Raw genomic sequence first — 21,391 nt, 5'->3', positions numbered from 1 at the left:
GCTTCTTCCCTTTGCTTATTCTGCTTCCCTCGTTCTCTTACTAATTTTTCTTACTGAGATCACACCTCCTTAATAAATCACTTGCAGTGATGTTTTGGCTCAAGATCTGGCACTGGGAGAATTGAACACTCTTTTGGTGTGGTGAGGGAGAGACATTAATGAGAAGGCACTGATTTGCCCACTGGTACACGTGCTCTTTAAAAGCAGGAAATGTGACTTGATTATCCCTATGCATCAGCGCCAAACTTGACGCCAGACATGTACTAGGAACTCAATCACCTAAATATAAAGGTCATATTTCAAGGGCATATGGTATTAACCAAATGACCAAGTATTCTCAATTGCCCAATGCTTACCCTCTGCTTTGCCTTGACCAAACTTTAGTCAGCTTTCTATCTTTCCCATAGGCCCCTGAACTCTGCTTGTCCCCAAGCCTGAGCAAGCACCAAAAAAGTAAAATGTGCCTCCCTTCTGGGCTTCTCTTGGGAATCAACTGACCACGGCAGAACCCTTTTTCCTATCAGTCCCCACCGGTCATTTTCCCTTCCTTGTCCAGCTTTCCCTCCAAAGATTCTGCTTAGTTCTGCTTGCCCCTCCTTTAGCCTATAAAAGAAAAAGCTTGCTCGGTTTGATGTTGAGTAGCTTGTAGATTTCTGAGAGGGGAATGATCTCCAAATTGCAATAGTACCCCGCCAACTATTTCAATAGTCCCTTTTCCTCCCTTGCGATAATCATTTTGAATAAAAGCCTCTCCTTACTAAGTCCTGACTTGTTTTTCTTTTCACACAAGTTTTCCACAAGGTCGTTTAAATATCAAACCTCCCTGGAGAAGAAAATCAATTACTAAAAACATATTTATGTCTTATTTTAAAATACTAAATGCATTATAACAATATTATTTTAGATAAACTTTTTTTTCTTCCATGAAATAATTTTATTTATTAAATAGAACTTACTTTCCAAGGTCACAATGTATTTCTGGCATTATGGTTGGTTTTGGTATGTCAGTAGTTACTTTCAGTAAATACCAGAACTCTAGAGCTGTATCAGGCTGAAAAATAATGCTGGTGGAGAGAAATATACAAAATCTTGTCAGCAATTTAGTTTGTATGTAAAATAAATTTGGCAGAAAAAATAAATGCCAGATAGGTGGCTCCAAATACAACACTTGACAATTGTTCTGTGATACAGCTTACTCTTGTAGATCTATTTAAATTTTTTTCATTTTTGGTGAGAAAATCACTTTGTATTCAAGAAGAAGTATTATCATTAATATCTGTTTAATAAATGCCTGTTGAATCAATGAAAAATGCTTAAACATAGGTGATTCAAATATCTTGCAGGAGCTAGAACAAGTAAAGTCCTGCATTTGAACTGTGGTTAAACCAAATGTAGTTTGTTGAATTGAACACACGTGCGTTTTCATATGAAAGTTATCAAGTGACATGCAGCTCTGGAGAGCTTCCTTTATCATCAGCACGTGCTCATCTTTGGGGAGACAGAGAGTGTGTGACAGTCTAATAGTAAAACTAGGCTGGTATCCCAGCTCTGTCATCTTTTATTTGTACAGCCTTGAACAAGTCACTTAACTTTTTGAATTTCAATTTCATCATTTATAAAATGGGAACACTTATGGTTACTGTGAGAATTTTAGGTGTGTACGTATGTAAAATACATGCTCCAGTGATGACAACAGAGAAAGCAGTCAGTAAGTATCAGCCCAAAGTGTGTCTTTTAATGTATGCTGACAAAGAAAATCCAAGATTCAGTCTGTGTTCACAAAGCCTCTATAGTCACAATGCAGAGAGGAGACGAGAACACGTTTCTAATGGTAATCTAGCAAAATAGTGTCTTTTATATACATTATGGTCTTAATTTTCATGTTTCACATTATAAAAATGTTTATCCTTTAAAATTTCACAAATACATTTATTTATTCATCATTCATTAAAATAAGAATTATTCTAACTCTGAAAGAGCATATAAACTAGCAAAAGACATCTTCATGGAGTAATGGAATGCATTGTACACACCAATACTAAGTACAGTCTTTAAAACTATAACAAATAAATTGGATATTACTGTTAAAACAAAGAAAGTTGATTATTTTACTATAAACTGAGTTAATCGTGAGCATAGAAGCTATGTGTTTCTGTGTGAGAATACATAGTGCAAAGTTTTTCATAATTATGCTATAAGAACACTCGTCATTGCACTGTTAACATATGTGTGTGTATGGGTGTATGTGATTTTCATTTAATTGAGAATATAAGATATAGGTGAATTTTTATCATGAAAATTGAAAGTTTAACCCCTAGTTCTTACAGAATCATTTTCATTTGGTACAACCCAGAAAAATATGGTTAACAAAAAGTGAAGTGAAAGAGAGTATATAAGGGGCAATTTAGGAATTATTTAACTTGATATTCTAATAAATAATATCTTTGCATTAAAGAAAACAATGGTAATTCTAAATTAGTACATTTTACCAATGAATGGTATTAAACAAAGCTAAAACTATGAGCGAGTGTAATCTCAATGATTATACCATGCAAAGAAATAATTTTAAAGGTTAATTTCAAAGGATCAACAATAAGTATAATGCCACACTCAAACCATACCTTTCTTCTCTATAGCCTGTAGTCGCTGGAGAATACCGTACAACACAGTTGAGAGAATCTAGTGGAAATAGTACAAGTTCCTTGAGTCCACTAACGGCAGCACTCGATAACTGCACATCTAAGTGAATAAGTTTCTCTTTTGGATTAAAGAGACGTATTTCAATACAAACACTCTCCTAGAATTACATAAGAAATATAAAATTAGCTCTTAGTGTCAGCACAGAATCATTGTCCTATGGAAGCCGATAAAACAATGGCCAAATGTATAAAAGTTTATTTTTCTCCTTGACCCACTACTGAATGTACCTCACTCGCTTTTAATCTCATATATTTTCTTCGTTTAGCCTTGCTAAATGGTGACAATGTTGTTTTCAACAACAAATAGTCCAAGAGATCCACCTAGCTAAATGCTAAGGAAACTGTAAAATTACATTTATAATATATTTGTCTTCAGTACCATTATTATTATGAGGTCTGTCTGTCAATGTTTCTTCTTGCTGTGGTACTCAGACTTATCATCCGTAGAGGTTGCTAAAATATAGATTACTGGCCCTCTTCCTCAAAGATTCTGATTCAGTACATCTAGGATGGGGCCCGAAAATTTATCTTTCTAAAAAGCTGTGGTTGCTGCTGCTGATTCCAAGTAGCTCTGTACATTAGTATCAAGTTCTAGAGACAATCTGAACTAAGAAGTCAAATTATGCTGATGACATGACTACCTTCCTGTTTAGATTCCTCCCTTCTGTCTGGTTTCTCCTGTCCTGCCTCCCGAGCTACATCCACTCAGCCAAGGAAGGCACACTTCACGTTCCAAGACATTTCCTGATTCTCATTCTGAACCATTCTGGCTAATGACTTATATCTTTTTCTAAAAATTTTATTGAAGTATAGTTGATTTGCAATGTTGTGTTAATTTCTGCTGTATGGTAAAGTAATTCAGTTATACATATATTATTTTTCATATTCTTTTCCATTATGGTTTGTCACAGGATATTGAATATAGTTCCCTGTGCTATACAGTAGGACCTTGTTGTTCATCCATCCTGTATATAATAGTTTGCATCTGCTAATCCCAAACTCCCAATCCATCCCTCTCCCATCCTTCCTCCCCTTGGCAAACACAAGTCTGTTCTCCATGTAGTGACTTATATCTTATCCCATTACAGCCATGATCTCCACTACAGTAAAAGCCATTAACTGAAGCAAATGTGTCAAAGGTGATTAAATAGACAGGACATATCTCAATCTTAACAAAGACCAATTGTCTATAATGCCTTAACCTAATTAAATGGAGAATGTTGGACATTTTAGTCATAATTTAAAGTTGGGTAATGGATGTACTTTGGGACATGGAGCTATTTTGAAATTTATCAAGTCACATTACAGGAGCTGGTGGGGACAGGTGGTGATGGGGAGAGAGTTATTCACACAATGTATCTTCAAGATAGACATTACAGCTTTGTCCATGAAAAAGCATTTGCTTCATTACCTCTGTATAAATAAATGAGTGGATAAGTATTATACTTTAGGGGGATGGAAAAAGCATTTAGTGTGGTGAACATCATCTGGCAAGGAAAGATGGAAATCAAGGATATACACAAGTTTATAATTACTAGATGAGAGTAGATATCATTTACTACAAATCAGATTTAATTATGAATGCAATTGAAAATGGCCATCTACAATAGTTTCAGGAGATATTAGAATCATGGATTCCTAAAATAAATGGCCATTAAATTCCTACAGTAAAATACCCATGCTCATAATTATAAAGAAGGAAAAATAAGATATAACATGCAAAAAACTCAACAGTGGCATTACATCACAAAATTTACTATTTCTTAGGCAACCTGAGATATTTTATAAGACTGTTACAGAACAGAGCCTCCTAGGAAGTTTCTGAGGGTCAAGCAAATCAACAACTAACCCAAAGGAATATGCCATGATAACAAATACCAACCACCATATATTAGCCTAGAAACTTTGCCCAGGTCTTTGGACAGAAAACTGAAATGAGACATCTTGGACTAGGTATGTGTCCTGGTCTATTACTCAGATATTCTTCAGAGAAAGTGTCAGTTTAAGACACTGCTATAGCTTTTTTTTTTTTTTTTAATTTTTGGCTGCGTTGGGTCTTCGTTGCTGCACACGGGCTTTCTCTAGTTGTGGTGAGCGGGGGCTACTCTTTGTTGCGGTGCGCGGGCTTCTCATTGTGGTGGCTTCTCTTGTTCCGAAGCACGGGCTCTAGGCACACGGGCTTCAGTAGTTGTGGCACGTGGGCTCAGTAGTTGTGGCTCACAGGCTCTAGAACACAGGCTCAGTAGTTGTGATGCATGGGCTTTGTTGCTCCGTGGCACGTGGGACCTTCCCGGACCAGGGCTCGAACCCGTGTCCCCTGCATTGGCAGGCAGATTCTTAACCACTGCGCCACCAAGGAAGTCCTATAGCTTCTTCAAAGTAGTAAAAATGCTAAGATCAAAACCACTGATTATCAGAGTAATTCATTTTTATATCACCATCAGCTCATATACACATACTACTGAAAAGGAAGTTTCACAAAACAGTCCCTACTCTTACCACATGTGATTTCTATGATCTATTTATTCTATTCTACTCTAGTCTAGTCATCTCTTTAAAAAATAATGCTCACTTTGACCCAGTCACATTTTAAGACCTGTACATTGAAAAACTCTGGTCTAAAAAGGAAAAAAAGTCCTGGAATAAGGAATTGCTTTATGTCTTATCACATGTAAACTATGAACACAAAATAAAACAAAACCACTTTAAAGCTACTGTTTCCTCTGTGAACTACAAGCCATATAACAGAAGCATGCTTTGTGTTACAAATGTGTGATGACATTCTACACAGTTGGCCAAATCTCTTGGGAAATGTGGATGGCAGCTAAGGGGCACCTCTGTCACAGCTCCTCCTTGACACATCCATTGCAAGTATCACTACCTGATCATTTCACTCTTATCCAGTAGGACTGGACGCCCCCTCAAAATTCTTCACAGAGCAGCCTTCCAGAGAGCAATCATCATTGCTTACCAGCACTAAGTACCACGGCAACCTCTGGAGAATCCCTGCAACCAAATTCTTTGGAGTCTTGAAAATAGCAACAGACTCAATAGAAATGAATATTTCATTATACTAAAATGACTGAAGTTTCCAATTAATTGTTCTGTACTCCTACCATGGTAAAATATATGTCAAATTTAACTACAATATTATAAAAAATAATTTCTAACTTTCATTATGGTTTGAATATCATTTTCTTCAAAGTTTAAACAGATAAAAATCTCTAAATGATACCTTTCATATATGGTATTATATAAATAATTTCTATTAAATACCCATCTGCCAAAATAATGTCAAAATTAATTTGGAAAAGATTAATTTTACAACTAGATTTCTTAAGGCCATAATAATTAGATATTTCTTTAAATATCTGATGCATTCAGTAAGTTAAAGAAAACAAATTTTTGTCATTCACCATTTTACAAGATGATCAAAATTTGTAAATTTATTCTTGGAACACCTCCTTTGTGTTATCTACGTAATCCAGAAATACATAACTAGTTTGAGTAAATAACATACAAAACAAAATGTATAAAAAATTACTCTGCAAAAATGGTTAATAGTCTTGTTGCCTAAGGTATCCTACCACCCCCATTCCATATTTTGATAAATAACTTATTCAATAGGAAGTACAAAGTCAGTTAAATTTCTGTGAACTTGATATATTAAAAAAGTTTGAAATAATGGGCTAGTATATATCTTGCCAATGGCATTTTACTCCACTTTGATGAGTGGATTTTTTTCAGTTTATGTTTAGAATTAAATATAAATCAGTTTCGACTGATTTTTTTTTTTTGAAAAATAGTAAAATAGTAATGACTGTATATGGTGACTTCAAAAGTTGTCTTTCATCTTCACATGGCCTCTTTTAGGTTCAATGATAGAGAGTATTCCTTCATAAGTTGTCTAGTATTTTTCTCTTGATTGTACTTAAGGAATATTTTAGCTAACATAATGACTGTTTAGAGAAACTGCTGCCATTTTTCACAATCCTTTGTAGAGAGACCAAATTGGGTATATTTAATCCTGTGGAATATAGGTAAAGATTTTAAAGCATGAGAACATTCATAAGATGCTGAAATTTAGACTACTGAAAAAGTTCAAATACTCAGAGAAGTCTGGAATACTATTTTAAAATATGTACAAACAATTGTACTGAATTTTGTTAAGTTAGAAACCTTTTCAGAGGGAATTTGACTATCTGTGTTCATCTTAAAACAAATATAAAATATTTTCGGCATCTAAATACATGCTATATGTTTATTATTTTCTTAAAATAGAAGAAACATTCTGAGAGATTTAAAAACATAAATTAGATCAGGTCATTCCCTTCTTCACACCCTCTAGTGGCTTCTAATTGCACAAGGAATAAAAACTCTCATCTTGCCTTTTGAGATCCTACAAGATGGTGTCCTATAGACCCCTCTGATCGCAAATCATACCTTTACCACTTCTGTCCAAGCTCCAGCCTCACAAGCCTCTTTTCTGTTCCTGGAGTGCCTGGGCTCCTTCCTGGTAGGTCCCTTCCCACCAAGCTGATTTTGTCCCGAGGGCTTAAACGTTGGTTAGTCTCTCTACCTGGTTGTACTGCTTCAGTCTTTGTGTCATCCTCAATGAAACCCTGGACTATTTTCGTTTGTAGAATTATCACTGTCTAAATTCATCTTGTCCATTTATTGTCATGGTAATGGGTTCACCTGGTGAACTAAACTTAGTGGAGTGTAATCTGAAAACGGTTTCTCTCCCCCACTGCTGCTCTCCAAACGAGGCAGGATCTCCCTTTCCCCACTCCTGTTGTTATCTTAGGATGGTTCGCAATGCTAGAGCAGTCTCACTGTCAGATATGTAAAGAAATACAAAATCAATCAACACTTTCATCTCACATCCAACGAATACTTTTCCTGATTTCTCTCCCTGGCACACCGTCCCCACTTCCAGGACTATCTAGTGATTTTTCAGACTGCCTGTGAAGAAGAAGGTACACATGATCTGTTCTTTTCAATTTCCTGCTCTGACTTCCTCTCCTCCTGCAATCACTGTGCTAATATGGATCCTTCAGGTTACAGGATGTAGATGGGATGAGAGGTAAAAGAACAAAGGCCATTTGTTTAATTGATGCTGGGTGATCTTCTCCAGCTGACTTTCTAGGTCCCTCTTTCTTACTCTTTCTAGCATTACCCCCATGTAGACTCTTCTGGGTTCTTCTCACTCTAGTAGAACGTACCTTGAGGCAGATTCTTTTAAAACAGTCTAAGCCCAGTCTCCTTCCATAGAGTAAAATCCATTTTGATCCAGAAGGTCTTATCATGTGTCAGTGGAAGGGTAGCTGCTTTCACTCTAGCCATTTTCCCTTTACGTACGGTCCAATCTGTGGGCAGGAACTCACCAAAATCTAATGGGCATTAAACTGTCAGTTTCCACTCCTTAAAGAAAACACCACCACTCTCTTTGTGTTCTGGCCGTGGCATACACAGGCTAGAAAGTGGATGACAGGCTAAAGATTTCTCATCTCCCTAGACACAGCAGAAATATCATTTCTCCAGCAAAGTTCTGTGCTCCCCTTCATAATATAAAGATATCATTGGGTAGCAGCTATCCAATCAGAGGTTACACTTCCCAGACCCTCCTGCATAGCTGTGTGACTAGATCACCCCAATAGTATGTGAGTGGAAGTGATGTGTGCCACTTCTATGTGACTAGCGGGAATTCTCTCCTCTCTTTTCTCTTTCTCCACCTATGTGCAAGAACCTTTGAGTCCCTAAAGGATGATGGATTCACCATATGGGAGGAGTCTGAATCCTGGGATCTCAACATGGAGGACGCCAGCCACTAACCAGGAACAAATGAACCAGACTGTTACAATTATTAAAAACTTTGATTGTGTTAAACCATTGAAATTCTGGAGTTTGTTATATCAGCTAGAGATGCCCTAACTTATACATTTAGTGAGTCCTAAATAAATGGCAAAACCTTTCACAGCATGGAGAAAGAATTATCTATAGTTCTCAGGTTTGTATTTTACTTGAAAATCTAAGACAACAGAAAAACTTCACATAGAGTATCCCCTTTCAATTTTATTTTTGTTTCCTCTCTAACTCAACTAAAATATTAGCTCCATGCAAACAGGAGCCTTATTTGTATTGTTCATCACTTTCCTCAGCATCTAGAATAGTGCTAGGGATACCAGAGACAATAAATATTCATTAAATAAAAAAATGTGCAATTTGTAAGAGGCTTTAATGTTTGTATATAAATCTAGTTGTTAATATGTCTAATATTCTGGATAATCACAACACTGAACTAAATAATACAGCAAAAACACTGATAAAATCTGACTCAGGAGGAGTTTAAAAATATCAAGTTAACTCAGGCTGACCTCTTTCACGAAAGTTATTGGGAAAGAACAGCTGCCTCAGATGGGAGAAAGACACTGGGTTAACTTTATCAGTTGGTTGCTGGTTCACACCTTCTCTGAACAGGAAAAATTTAATTCACTGAGTATTTGTACTGAAAACTTCATCAATTCCTATTCTTAATGGGTCAGAGAAAATGAAGATTATTATTATTTTTGCCCATAAAAGCCTAACTGAGTCAATGACAATTCAATATGCACTAGCAGGAAGTATTTTTCACCATATCCTCTCCTAGAAGATAATCATGAGTTCATTATAAAAGGATTATTTCTGAGGTCCAAAACCACAATAATATTAATTTAAATAAGGCATATTATTGAGGAATTTTAATTTTATTCAACTTGAAAACATTATCAAGTCAATAAATAAATTGTACCAAAGGGGATTTTGAAGTGTACCATGCAATTCAGAAGAAGTGATAACTATAGTCTGTCCTAGTAATTTTTCTAAATTGAAAAGTCAGTGCTAGCAGTTCAGGACTCAGAGGAATCAGGTAGACAGCTGTAAACTACAAGCACAATTGTCATGCCTCTGCTACCGCCATCTACATGTCACTGTGTCTATGGAAGTCATGCCTCACATCCCCCCTCACCAACTCCAGTCCTTCGCCATCCAATCTGAGGCATACAAATTGCAGAGGTGCAATCAAAGTGGGAGATAATTCCAGACTGGGAGTGATGTGGGGTGAGGATGCATTGATAGGCACTGAGGAGTTGTGAAAAAGCCAGAAACTCCTGCAGAGTCTATAGGTTTGTTCACGTGTATTCAGACATTTCCCACAACCTTGAAGGGGGAAAAACTACGAAAAGCAGTGACAAGTAGAAACATGTCTAATTACAGAGACAAATACCTAGGAAGTACCCTCCTGCTTAGCCTGTTTAATATAGGCTCTCCCTCTCAAGATATAGATATAGAGGGGACCTTCAAGATGGCAGAGGAGTAAGACATGGAGATCACCTTCCTCCCCACAAATACATCAGAAATACATCTACATGTGGAACAACTTCTACAGAACACCTACTGAACACTGGCAGAAGACCTCAGACCTCCCAAAAAGGCAAGAAACTCCCCACGTACCTGGGTAGGGCAAAAGAAAAAAGAAAGAACAGAGACAAAAGAATAGGGACGGGACCTGCACCAGTGGGAGGGAGCTGTGAAGGAGGAAAGGTTTCCACACACCAGGAAGCCCCTTTGCCGGCAGAGACTGGGGGTGGCGGAGGCGGGAAGCTTCGGAGCCACGGAGGAGAGCGCAGCCACAGGGGTGCGGAGGGCAAAGCTGAGAGATTCCCGCACAGAGGATCAGTGCCGACCAGCACTCACCAGCCCGAGAGGCTTGTCTGCTCCCCGGCCGGGGCGGGCGGGGGCTGGGAGCTGAGGCTCGGGCTTCGGATGTCAGATCCCAGGTAGACGACGGGAGTTGGCTGCGTGAACACAGCCTGAAGGGGGCTAGTGCGCCATGGCTAGCCGGGAGGGTGTCCGGGAAAAAGTCTGGACCTGCCTAAGAGGCAAGAGACCACAGTTTCGGGGTGTGCGAGGAGAGGGGATTCCTTCCTCGTGTGCCCACAGAAGGCAGAGCACCACCTAAACAAGCTCCAGAGATGGGCACAAGCTGCGGCTATCAGCTCAGACCCCGGGGACCGGCATGAACCTCTAAGGCTGCTACCGCTGCCACCAAGAATCCGGTGTGCAAGCACAGGTCACAACCCACACCCTTCCCAGGAGCCTGTGCAGCCCGCCACTGCCAGGGTCCCATGATCCAGGGACAACTTCCCTGGGAGAACACACGGCACGCCTCAGGCTGTGGCAACATCACGCTGCCCTCTGACGCTGCAGGCTTGCCCCGCACTTCAATTATGACCACCGCAGCCCTCCCTCTCCCCAGCCTCTGAGCAACAGAGCCCGAATCAGCTGCTGCTTTAACCGCCTCCTATCTGGGTGGGGAGCAGATGCCCTCAGGCGACCTACACACAGGGCGGGGCCAAATCCAAAGCTGAACCCCAGGAGCTGTTCGAACAAAGAAGGGAAAGGGAAATCTCTCCCAGCAGCCTCAGGAGCAGAGGATTAAATCTCCACAATCAAATTGATGAACCCTGCGTCTGTGGAATACCTGAATAGACAACAAATGTTCCCAAAATTGGGGTGGTGGACTTGGGGGCAACTGTAGACTTGGGGTTTGCTGCCTGTGACTGATTTGTTTCTGATTTTTATCTTTATCTTAGTTTAGTTTTTAGTGCTTGTTATCACTGGTGGATTTGTTTAATGGTTTGGTTGCTCCCTTTTTTTTTATTTTGTTATTTTTTAATTTTATTATTATTTTTTAAATTTTATTATTAAAAAAATTTTTTTTGATTTGATTTGATTTGATATTTTTTCTTCCTTATCTTCTGAGCCATGTGGCTGACAGGGTCTTGGTGCTCCAGCCAGGTGTCAAGCCTGAGCCTCTGAGGTGGGAGAGCCGAGTCCAGGACACTAACCACCAGAGACCTCCCGGCCCCACATAATATCAATTGGCGAGACCTCTCCCAGAGATCTCCATCTCAACACTAAGACCCAGCTCCACCCAACAGCCAGCAAGCTCAAGTGCTGGACTCCCAATGCCAAACAACTAGCAAGACAGGAACACAACCCCACCCATTAGCAGAGAGGCTGCCTAAAATCATAATAAGTTCACAGACACCCCAAAACACACCACTGGAAGTGGCCCTGCCCACCAGAAAGACAAGATCCACTCCCACCCACCAGAACACAGGCACCAGTCACTTCCACCTGGAAGCCTACACAAGCCACTGAACCAACCTTACCCACAGACACGTAGACCAAAGGAACAGAATTGAGAGCCCAGAAATAAACCCATGCATATATGATCAATTATTTGATAAGGGAGCCCTCAGTGGAGGAAAATTTTCTTCGTAATAAATGGTGTTCATCACTCCCAAACTCATACTACAAGGCCATCATCACCCTGATACCAAAACCAGACAAAATGTCACAAAAAAAGGAAACTACAGGCCAATATCACTGATGAACACAGATGCAAAACTCCTCAACAAAATACTAGCAAACATAATCCAACAGCACATTAAGAGGATCATACACCATGATCAAGTGGGGTTTATCCCAGGAATGCAAGGATCCTTCAATATATGCAAATCAATCAATGTGATACACCATATTAACAAACTGAAAGATAAAAATCATATGATCATCTCAATAGATGCAGAAGAAGCTTTTGACAAAATTCAACACCCACTTATGATAAAAACCCTCCAGAAAGTAGGCATAGAGAAGACTTACTTCAACATAATAAAGGCCATATATGACAAACCCACAGCCAACATCATTCTCAATGGTGAAAAACTGAAACCATTTCCTCTAAGATCAGGAACAAGGCAAGGTTGTCCACTCTCACCACTATTATTCAACATAGTTTTGGAAGTTTTAGCCACAGCAATCAGAGAAGAAAAAGAAATAAAAGGAATCCAAGACAGAAAAGAAGATGTAAAGCTGTCACTGTTTGCAGATGACATGATACTATCCATAGAGAATCCTAAAGATGCTACCAGAAAACAAGTAGAGCTAATCAATGAATTTGGTAAAGTAGCAGGATACAAAATTAATGCACAGAACTCTCTTGCATTCCTATACACTAGTGATGAAAAATCTGAAAGAGAAATTAGAGAAACACTCCCATTTAGCATTGCAACAAAAAGAATAAAATACCTAGGAATAAACCTACCTAAGGAAACAAAAGACCTGCATGCAGAAAACTATAAGAAACTGATAAAAGAAATTAAAGATGATACAAACAGATGGAGAGATATACTGTGTTCTTGGATTGGAATAATCTACATTGTGAAAATGACTATACTACCCAAAGCAATCTACAGATTGAATGCAATCCCTATCAAACTACCAATGGCATTTTTCACAGAACTAGAACAAAAAATTTCACAATTTGTATGGAAACACAAAAGACTCCCAATAGCCAAAGCAATCTTGAGAAAGAAAAACGGAGCTGAAGGAATCAGGCTCCCTGACTTCAAACTATACTACAAAGCTACAGTCATCAAGACAGTTTGGTACTGGCACAAAAACAGAAATATAGATCAATGGAACAGGATTGAAAGCCCAAAGATAAACCCATGCACATATGGTCACCTTATTTTTGATAAAGGAGGCAAGAATATAAAATGGAGAAAAGACAGCCTCTTCAATAATTCGTTCTGGGAAAACCAGACAGCTACATGCAAAAGAATGAAATTAGAACACTCCCTAACACCATACACAAAAATGAACTCAAAATGGATTAAAGACCTAAATGTAAGGCCAGACACTATAAAACTCTTAGAGGAAAACATAGGCAGAACACTCTATGACATACATCACAGCAAGATCCTTTTTGACCCACCTCCTACAGACATGGAAATAAAAACAAAAATAAACAAATGGGACCTAATGAAACTTAAAAGCTTTTGCACAGCAAAGGAAACCATAAACAAGACAAAAAGACAGCCCTCAGAATGGGAGAAAATATCTGCAAATGAAGCAACTGACAAAGGTTTAATCTCCAAAATTTACAAGCAGCTCATGCAGCTCAATATCAAAAAAACAAACAACCCAATCCAAAAATGGGCAAAGATCTAAACAGACATTTCTCCAAAGAAAATATACAGATTGCCAACAAACACATGAAAGGATGCTCAACATCACTGATCATTAGAGAAATGCAAATCAAAACTACAATGAGGTATCACCTCACACAGGTCAGAATGGCCATGATCAAAAATCTAGAAATAATAAATGCTGGAGAGGGTGTGGAGAAAAGGGAACCCTCTTGCACTGTTGGTGGGAATGTAAACTGATACAGCCACTATGGAGAACAGTATGGAGGTTCCTTAAAAAACTAAAAATAGAACTACCATACGACCCAGCAATCCCACTACTGGGCATATACCCTGAGAAAACCATAGTTCAAAAAGAGTCATGTACCAAAATGTTCATTGCAGCTCTATTTACAATAGCCAGGACATGGAAGCAACCTAAGTGTCCATCGACAGATGAATGGATAAAGAAGATGTGGCACATATATACAATGGAATATTACTCAGCCATAAAAAGAAATGAAATGGAGGTATTTGTAGTGAGGTGGATGGACCTAGAGTCTGTCATACAGAGTGAAGTAAGTCAGAAAGAGGAAAACAAATACAGTATGCTAACACATATATATGAAATCTAAAAATAAAAAAAAGGTTCTCATGAACCTAGGAGCAGGACAGGAATAGAGACGCAGACGTAGAGAATGGACTTGAGGACTCAGGGAGCGGGAAGGGTAAGCTGGGATGAAGTGAGAGAGTGGCATGGACATATATACACTACCAAATGTAAAACAGATAGCTAGTGGGAAGCAGCTGCATAGCACAGGGAGATCAGCTCGGTGCTTTGTGACCACCTAGAGGGGTGGGATAGGGAGGGTGGGAGGGAGACGCAAGAGGGAGGGGATATGGGGATATATGTATATGTATAGCTGATTCACTTTGTTATACAGCAGAAACTAACACAACATTGTAAAGCAATTATACTCCAATAAAGATGTTAAAAAAAAGATTTAGATATAATGATATATTCATATCTACCTGCATATATGTATCTATCTATATATGGAGAGACAGTATCTATCTTTCTATCTATCTGTGGCACAGCTATATATATATATTTGATTTAACATAAATAGGCCATGAGATTTTTAAAAAATCCTATTTAAGAATTTTTCACAACTTGTCAAGATAAATTCAAAGCAGAATGCTATTTTTTGCTACTTCAACATTTCATGAGGATCAAAAATTTCAATAACATGCACAAATACTCATGATATATTATCTTTAACACAGAAAAAAATAAAGAATATAAAAACCTGAAGGAAAGAAGAAAATACATAAAATGAAAACCTCAAAATACAGTTTTCATATGATGGAGGCTAAAATTTTAAACTAAAAACTTATTGGAAGTGGTTGGCAACTGATACATGTTGTTATATTTGATACCAAGTGGATTAATAGTGTTTTTAACTCTGCTTCTCTCTTACTAACTTATGGAGAGGTTTCTGGGCCTCGCCATTAACAATATAATGAATTTAATTGAAGGTTGATTATAGAATGAAAAAATACGTAAAGAAATGGTCATGCAATTTTCACTGACCAGAGAACAAATATTATGAAGGCTATGACTGACCTAAAATTTAAAGCCTATAAGGTTTTATTCACAAACTTAAGATTTGTTTTCAGCTCATTGCTGTATATTGAAATTACTGACTGTCAATGGGAAGACAGTAGATTATGCTCATCATTCTGCCACCCCCAAACTATATGATACACAAGAGATTTTTGTGTTCAAAGAAACTGGAATAGCAGCTATTACCCATTAAAATTTCCAAGACAGTAGTAGTCATTTTGTAATGTATAAAAATATCAAATCCCTATGTTGTACACCAAACAAACAAACTCAAAGAGAAAGAGATCAGATTTGTGTTTACGAGAGTCAGAGGGTGGTGGGAGGGGCAAATGGATGTAGGTGGTCAAAAAGTACAAAACTCCAGTTATAAGGTAAATAAGCACTAGGGATGTAATGTACTACCTGACAAAGATAATTAACACTATTGTATGTTTTATAGAAAAGTTGTTAAGAAAGTAAATCCTAAGAGTTCTCATCACAATGAAAAAACTTTTCTTCTCTTTTTTTTTTCTTTAAGGATATGAATATTTATTAAATCCTCAGATTGCCAAGGGTCTCCATGTTTAACAGGAAAAGACAGGGAAAAAATCACGTAGGAAAAGAGCAATTTGTTTGATTACTTATAAAAGCAAAACCTAAAATTTAAAGGCAAATTCACACAACTAGAAATATAAATGCCCAACAATCGTACAGAGAGAACAATGATCAAGGTCATTAATAAGCAAAGAATTAAAAGCTCATACAGGATTCCACTTTCATCTATTATTGTGGGAGTTAGGGTGTTTTGTTTGTTTTTAAGGTTTGTACACTCTGTATGCTTGTTTGCTTTATTTTCAGTTATACAAATCTTCTTTTTCTTTTATTTTGCATCTATATGAGATGATAGATGTATACTAAACTTTCATAATGTATGTAAGTCAAACCATTATCCAGTACACCTTAAACTCATACAGTGCTGTATGTCAATTATATCTCAATAAAACTGGAAGAAAAAAGATTCAAAAAGACATCCTAAATAGTTTACACAAAAGAGAATGGAGTACTATCAAACAATTGTTGTTTATTATAAATATAACCTGATTTTTGGAACCTGCTGTAAGAAGTAACCAAATTTATGTGCCTCGAGGATGTAAATATTTCTTACAAACACCCTATTTAAAGAGATTCTAACCATTCATTCATCTCTAGGGAAGGTGTGGAAATTGAGTTGAATGTAACAAAAGCTGAGATACAGATGGAAAATCAGAGAAGACTTAGTGTCTTGAAACCTTCATTGCCACATCTGATGATCTAAGGATTAAGTATAGTATTTCTCAAAAGTTTAGCAAACACAGCAAATGCAGTCAAAAATATCAGGAAACTATATATAGGTGTGGACAGCCATTTTAGTGTACTTCTGAAAGTATTCAGAAAGCATGTTCTTCAAGAAGTGCACAAAGATTTATTTGATGGGATTATTTAAAACAACCCATACCATCTCCAAAGACTAAATCTTCATGTCCGAAAGTTATAGAGCTAACAAGTTTTTACCTTAGGTAATTACTATTAGAAAGGTGGGAAAACTTAGTAACTTGGCAACATCACTGTCATTGGTAGCCTATTTGGGCAGAGTTACTTGAAAATGACTCCCCTTCTCCACCAACTTCTGTAGAAAGTGCACATTTAATTAGTTCAGCACATCTGCCTGTATTTGCAAAGAGAGCAATCTAGCATCTGATGGTGCTAAGTCTTGCTCCTTATTAGTAAGGAAGCCAATGTCTCCCTTTTTGAGGTGCCACCTCATGGTCCCAATTTCTCCTGGACCCATTTAAAAATTTTTTTTTCTCCTGTGTCCCGATAAAGAGATAACTATTGTACTCAAGCAAAATTTGCCGCCTCAAAATGTCTCTTTGGCATGTGGGTTATTTCAAACTGAAACCAATCAAAGCCCAAAAGACTCAGGAAGGAACTCTGACCTTCCCCCTAACTGCCTAAAAGAATGTAGAGAGAGGACCTATTCCAGGAAGGGAGCTATCACCACAGACTAGTGTGAACTAGGTGTGTAGACAGGAAGAACCTAGCAAAGTCTGTTTGTTAAAATTTCTCTCTGTGTCCCACTGTCTCTGCATGGCCCAGCAAATACTTATTTACCAAACATTTGCTTTTCTATCTTCATGTGAATGTCCTTCCTCCTCTGAGAAGTCCCAAAACACTACCCCTAACATCCTCTTTTGTCTATAGCTAAAGATGCAAGTGGTCTCATAATTAAAGTTATGTCATTTAAAAATAATCTTTAATAAAGATTTTATTCTGCAGTGATAACAGGGTCATGGAAATAGGACATTTCCACTGAGTGAAATGATCCTATTGTCATCCCATTAAATAATTTTCTAGGTAGAAGAGAAAGCTTTTGCAAGTGGCATTTGAGTGCCTTTCAATAGTTTAACCACCCATTTTCTATGCCTCAATGGAGATTTACCCAGAGATTAGGTGAGCAAATAATTGATTTACAGACAGAAATAATTTATTTTCTGTTGGAGCAAAAGTTGAAGATTCTAAATAATCATCCTTTGAAGAAATTCTTCTGCGTATTTAAAAATGAAAATAACCATTATTTATCATAAGTTTAAATATTTGATTTAAATAAATGAGTACTAACAATAATTGAAAATTAATTAAATCAAATTAAAATGTGATTAATAACAATATTGTCCTCATATTTTATTTAAATGAAGACTCAATATTTGACTTTATCAAATAATTCTGGACATGGATTTAGTAATACTTTAATAATTCACATAAGACAATCCTATTCTTTGTCACTGTTACTTAAAACCCCAAATCTATGCCAGTTGCTCGAAATATATTTCAGAGTGAAAGGCCTGCTATAGAAACCAAGAAGAATCAATACTGAAAGAGTCCAGAGAGCACAATCCTGCTTTTATCAGATGTGTGAGGAAAGCATGTAGGCTAAGGTTAATTTTGCTCTAGTAATTCTTGAGACATGCAGGTAAAACGCTTATTGGGGCAGCCACTATGATACCATTGAACTAAAAGATGTTTTCTATAAGCATTTAAGGTGTATTTTACTGAATTTAAAATAAAATTGCTGTAATTTGAAAAATTTATCCCAAAATGCTCATTTAATATAGATATTTTTTAGGAATAGCAATTTAGGTTTACAACAAATGCCCCAACTATTTGTGAAAAGGAGCCTATGAACAATTAATGGGGCTCTTACCAGAGCAATACATTTCACTTCAATAGTGTTTAAGGGTGGTCCAGGAGCACTGTGGATCTCAAGATAATACCAGATTTGTAAATCGCTAATAGCATCATCTGAAAAAAGAAAAAAACATAGCACATCTTAATTTAGGTTTCAGAAAACTATATTTAACATAAAAATTTGAGAAACATGAATTAGATATCATTTTCAAACTCTTTCTGATGGACTCATTTGTCAAGAGAGCTGTGAGGAAGGTGAAAAGCTGATTTCATCACAGTTTGTGAGCAATAAGAGAAGCCCCAGCCTGCATGGCCATGAGAATGGGCTGTGAAAGCTCCCTGCCTCATGCCTGCCCTGTAACTCACTAAGTTCCCCACAAAAATAAGAGTGCTTTACTTTTAAGGATTAGTATTTCAAAAGAAATAACTAATCTTTCCCCCTTAATTCCCAAAGTATTCACATATTATACGTAGAAATATCTAACTATGGTATTACAATATACAAGGCTACATTTCCAGTACCATAAAAATTTAGCCTAAGGAAAAAATCAGAAATAGTTCATGAAATTTCTGGTTTTTTGGGAGTGTGAAAGAGGATCCTAGCAATTTAGCCCAAAAAAAGCTGAAATGGGGTATGGACTGTTAAAAAAAAAAAAAGAAGGAGGAGGAGAAAAAGGAGAAGGGGGGAGGGGGAAAAGAAAAAGAAGAAGAAAGAAAGAACAGGCCCAAGGTGGAGCCACTTGCCTCTGGGACAGTAAACCAAGACTTGTTTCAACCTCTCCCAGGAATGGACTTTTTGCAATTTCCTGGTCAGCTCTAGTGAGGTAACCTTGCCTGAAACAATCCTTTCTTTTGTTCTGCTAATAACCTCCTTGTCCATATCCCACCCCCTCCGCCAGCATTTCTATAAAACCTGGGAGTAGCTTTCTATTTGCTAGATGGGATGTTGCCTGATTAATGAATTGATGAATCAGGCCAATTAGATCTTCATATTTACTCAACTGAATTTTGTTTTTTAACAGGACTAAGCGGTGAGAAAGTAATGTTTACATCTGGGTTTTCCAACATTTTTTTTTTTTTAAAACAGGCCTTTCTGCTTCCGGTGATGTCCAAAGTCACACCCTTAAATCCTGAAACCAGAACCCTGGTCAACCATAAAAGCCCTGTGTAGCAGGGTTTGTACTGGCATCAAATCCACGTTTTTTCTATTTGTTCTCATCTGCTCACCTTCTCAGTTTGATATTCTTTATTCTTTATTCTCCAATGTTGAGCTAGATTACAGTTTAAGATGACCTTCAGTTTCAGTTAATTGTTTGCATATCGTATCAGTACTGTCAAGTTTTAAAGAGTCCAAGAACTGCAATGTTTGATTAACTTACTTAGGTAAATCACTAAGCCTCTCTGGGCCTTAATTTCCTTATCTATGAAATAAGGGGCCCAGACCAGTGCAGTTCTCAGACTCTCTCTTCTGAAAAAGTGTTTTGTTTTGCACTGCATTGCAATGCATTGCATTGTATTATGTTGAATTATTGAATTACATTGAATATATTGAATTGTATTGCATGGCTCAAATAATTGGCTCAGTAAGTCCAAAATCTGCAGGTTAGTCCAGCAGGTTGGAGACCCAGGGAAGAGTTGGAGTTCAAGTCCAAAGGCAGTCTACCAGTAGAATTCCTTTTTGCTCTGCGGAGGTCAGCCTTTGTTCTATTAAGACCTTCAACTGGTTAGGTAAGACCCACCCACATTATGGAGGGCAACCTTCTTTGAAAGTCTAAAGATTTAAATGTAATTCTCATACAAAATCACCTTTACAAAACATCCAGAATAATGTTTAACCTAATATCTGGGCACCATGACCCAGTCAAGGTGACACATAAAATTAACTATCACGGGGACAAGAACACCTCCTATTTGTAATTGCTGTGACTATCACATAAGGTAGTATTGTGATGAAGCTAATTTAATTCCTACAGAGCTAAAAACATACAATGAATATGAATTTATTGGTGAGAGTGGGATTAGTGATAATTTATTAATGAGATGAACAATAAAAATAATAATTATTAAACTTTGTTTAACTACAAGCTTTAAACATATTAAAACTTTTTTCTAATTATAAAATTAGGAGTATTCACTATAGCAATTTAAGAAATTACTGAAAAACTTTAAAAAATAAAAATTATTCACCATCTCATGACCAAGAGTACTTATTTTTTTGTATAAAATTTCAAGAGTAGTATATCAATAAAGACATAAATATATAGACATATACATATATAAATACACTGGGATATACACATTATATATAATTAATAGATCCATATATACATGTGCATTTGTATATACACATTTCTATCATTCAGAGAATATTCACTATTAAATTTAAGTTCATTACTAGTCATTAGGGAAATGCAAATTAAAACCACAATGAGATATCACACTTGTTAGAATGGCCATGATCAAAGAGACAAGAGATAACAAACGCTGGTGTGGATGTGGAGAAAAGGGAACCCTTGTGTACACTGGTGGGACTGTAAATTCATATGGCCACTATACAAAACAGTATGGAGAATCCTCATAAAATTAAAAATAGAATTACCATACGATCCAGCAATCTCACTTCTGGGAATATATCCAAAGGAAATGAAAACACTAACTCGAAAAGATATCTGTACCTTCCTGTTCAAAGCAGCATTATTTACAATAGCCAAAGCATGGGAACAACCTAAGTGTCATCAACGAATGAATGGATAAAGAAGTTATAGTATATTCAATGGAATCTTATTCAGCCATTAAAAAACAAGGAAATCCTATCATGTGTGACAACGTGGATGGACTATGAAGGC

General features: G+C 37.1%; 1 protein-coding gene across 1 annotated transcript in view; it reads right to left on the bottom strand.

Moving 5' to 3' along the window:
- CFAP47 (cilia and flagella associated protein 47) overlaps window positions 1-21,391 on the bottom strand; it is a 421,910-nt gene that overhangs the window by 116,296 nt on the left and 284,223 nt on the right. Inside the window, 3 exon segments of the mRNA XM_082446774.1 lie at window positions 957-1,064; window positions 2,622-2,797; window positions 18,562-18,659. Of these exon segments, the coding sequence (XP_082302900.1) occupies window positions 957-1,064; window positions 2,622-2,797; window positions 18,562-18,659 (382 nt within the window).

Source organism: Balaenoptera physalus, assembly GCF_965194825.1.
Source record: "Balaenoptera physalus genome assembly, chromosome: X".
In the NCBI taxonomy this organism is placed as follows: Eukaryota; Metazoa; Chordata; class Mammalia; order Artiodactyla; family Balaenopteridae; genus Balaenoptera; species Balaenoptera physalus.
This window is presented reverse-complemented; position numbering and strand designations above follow the sequence as displayed.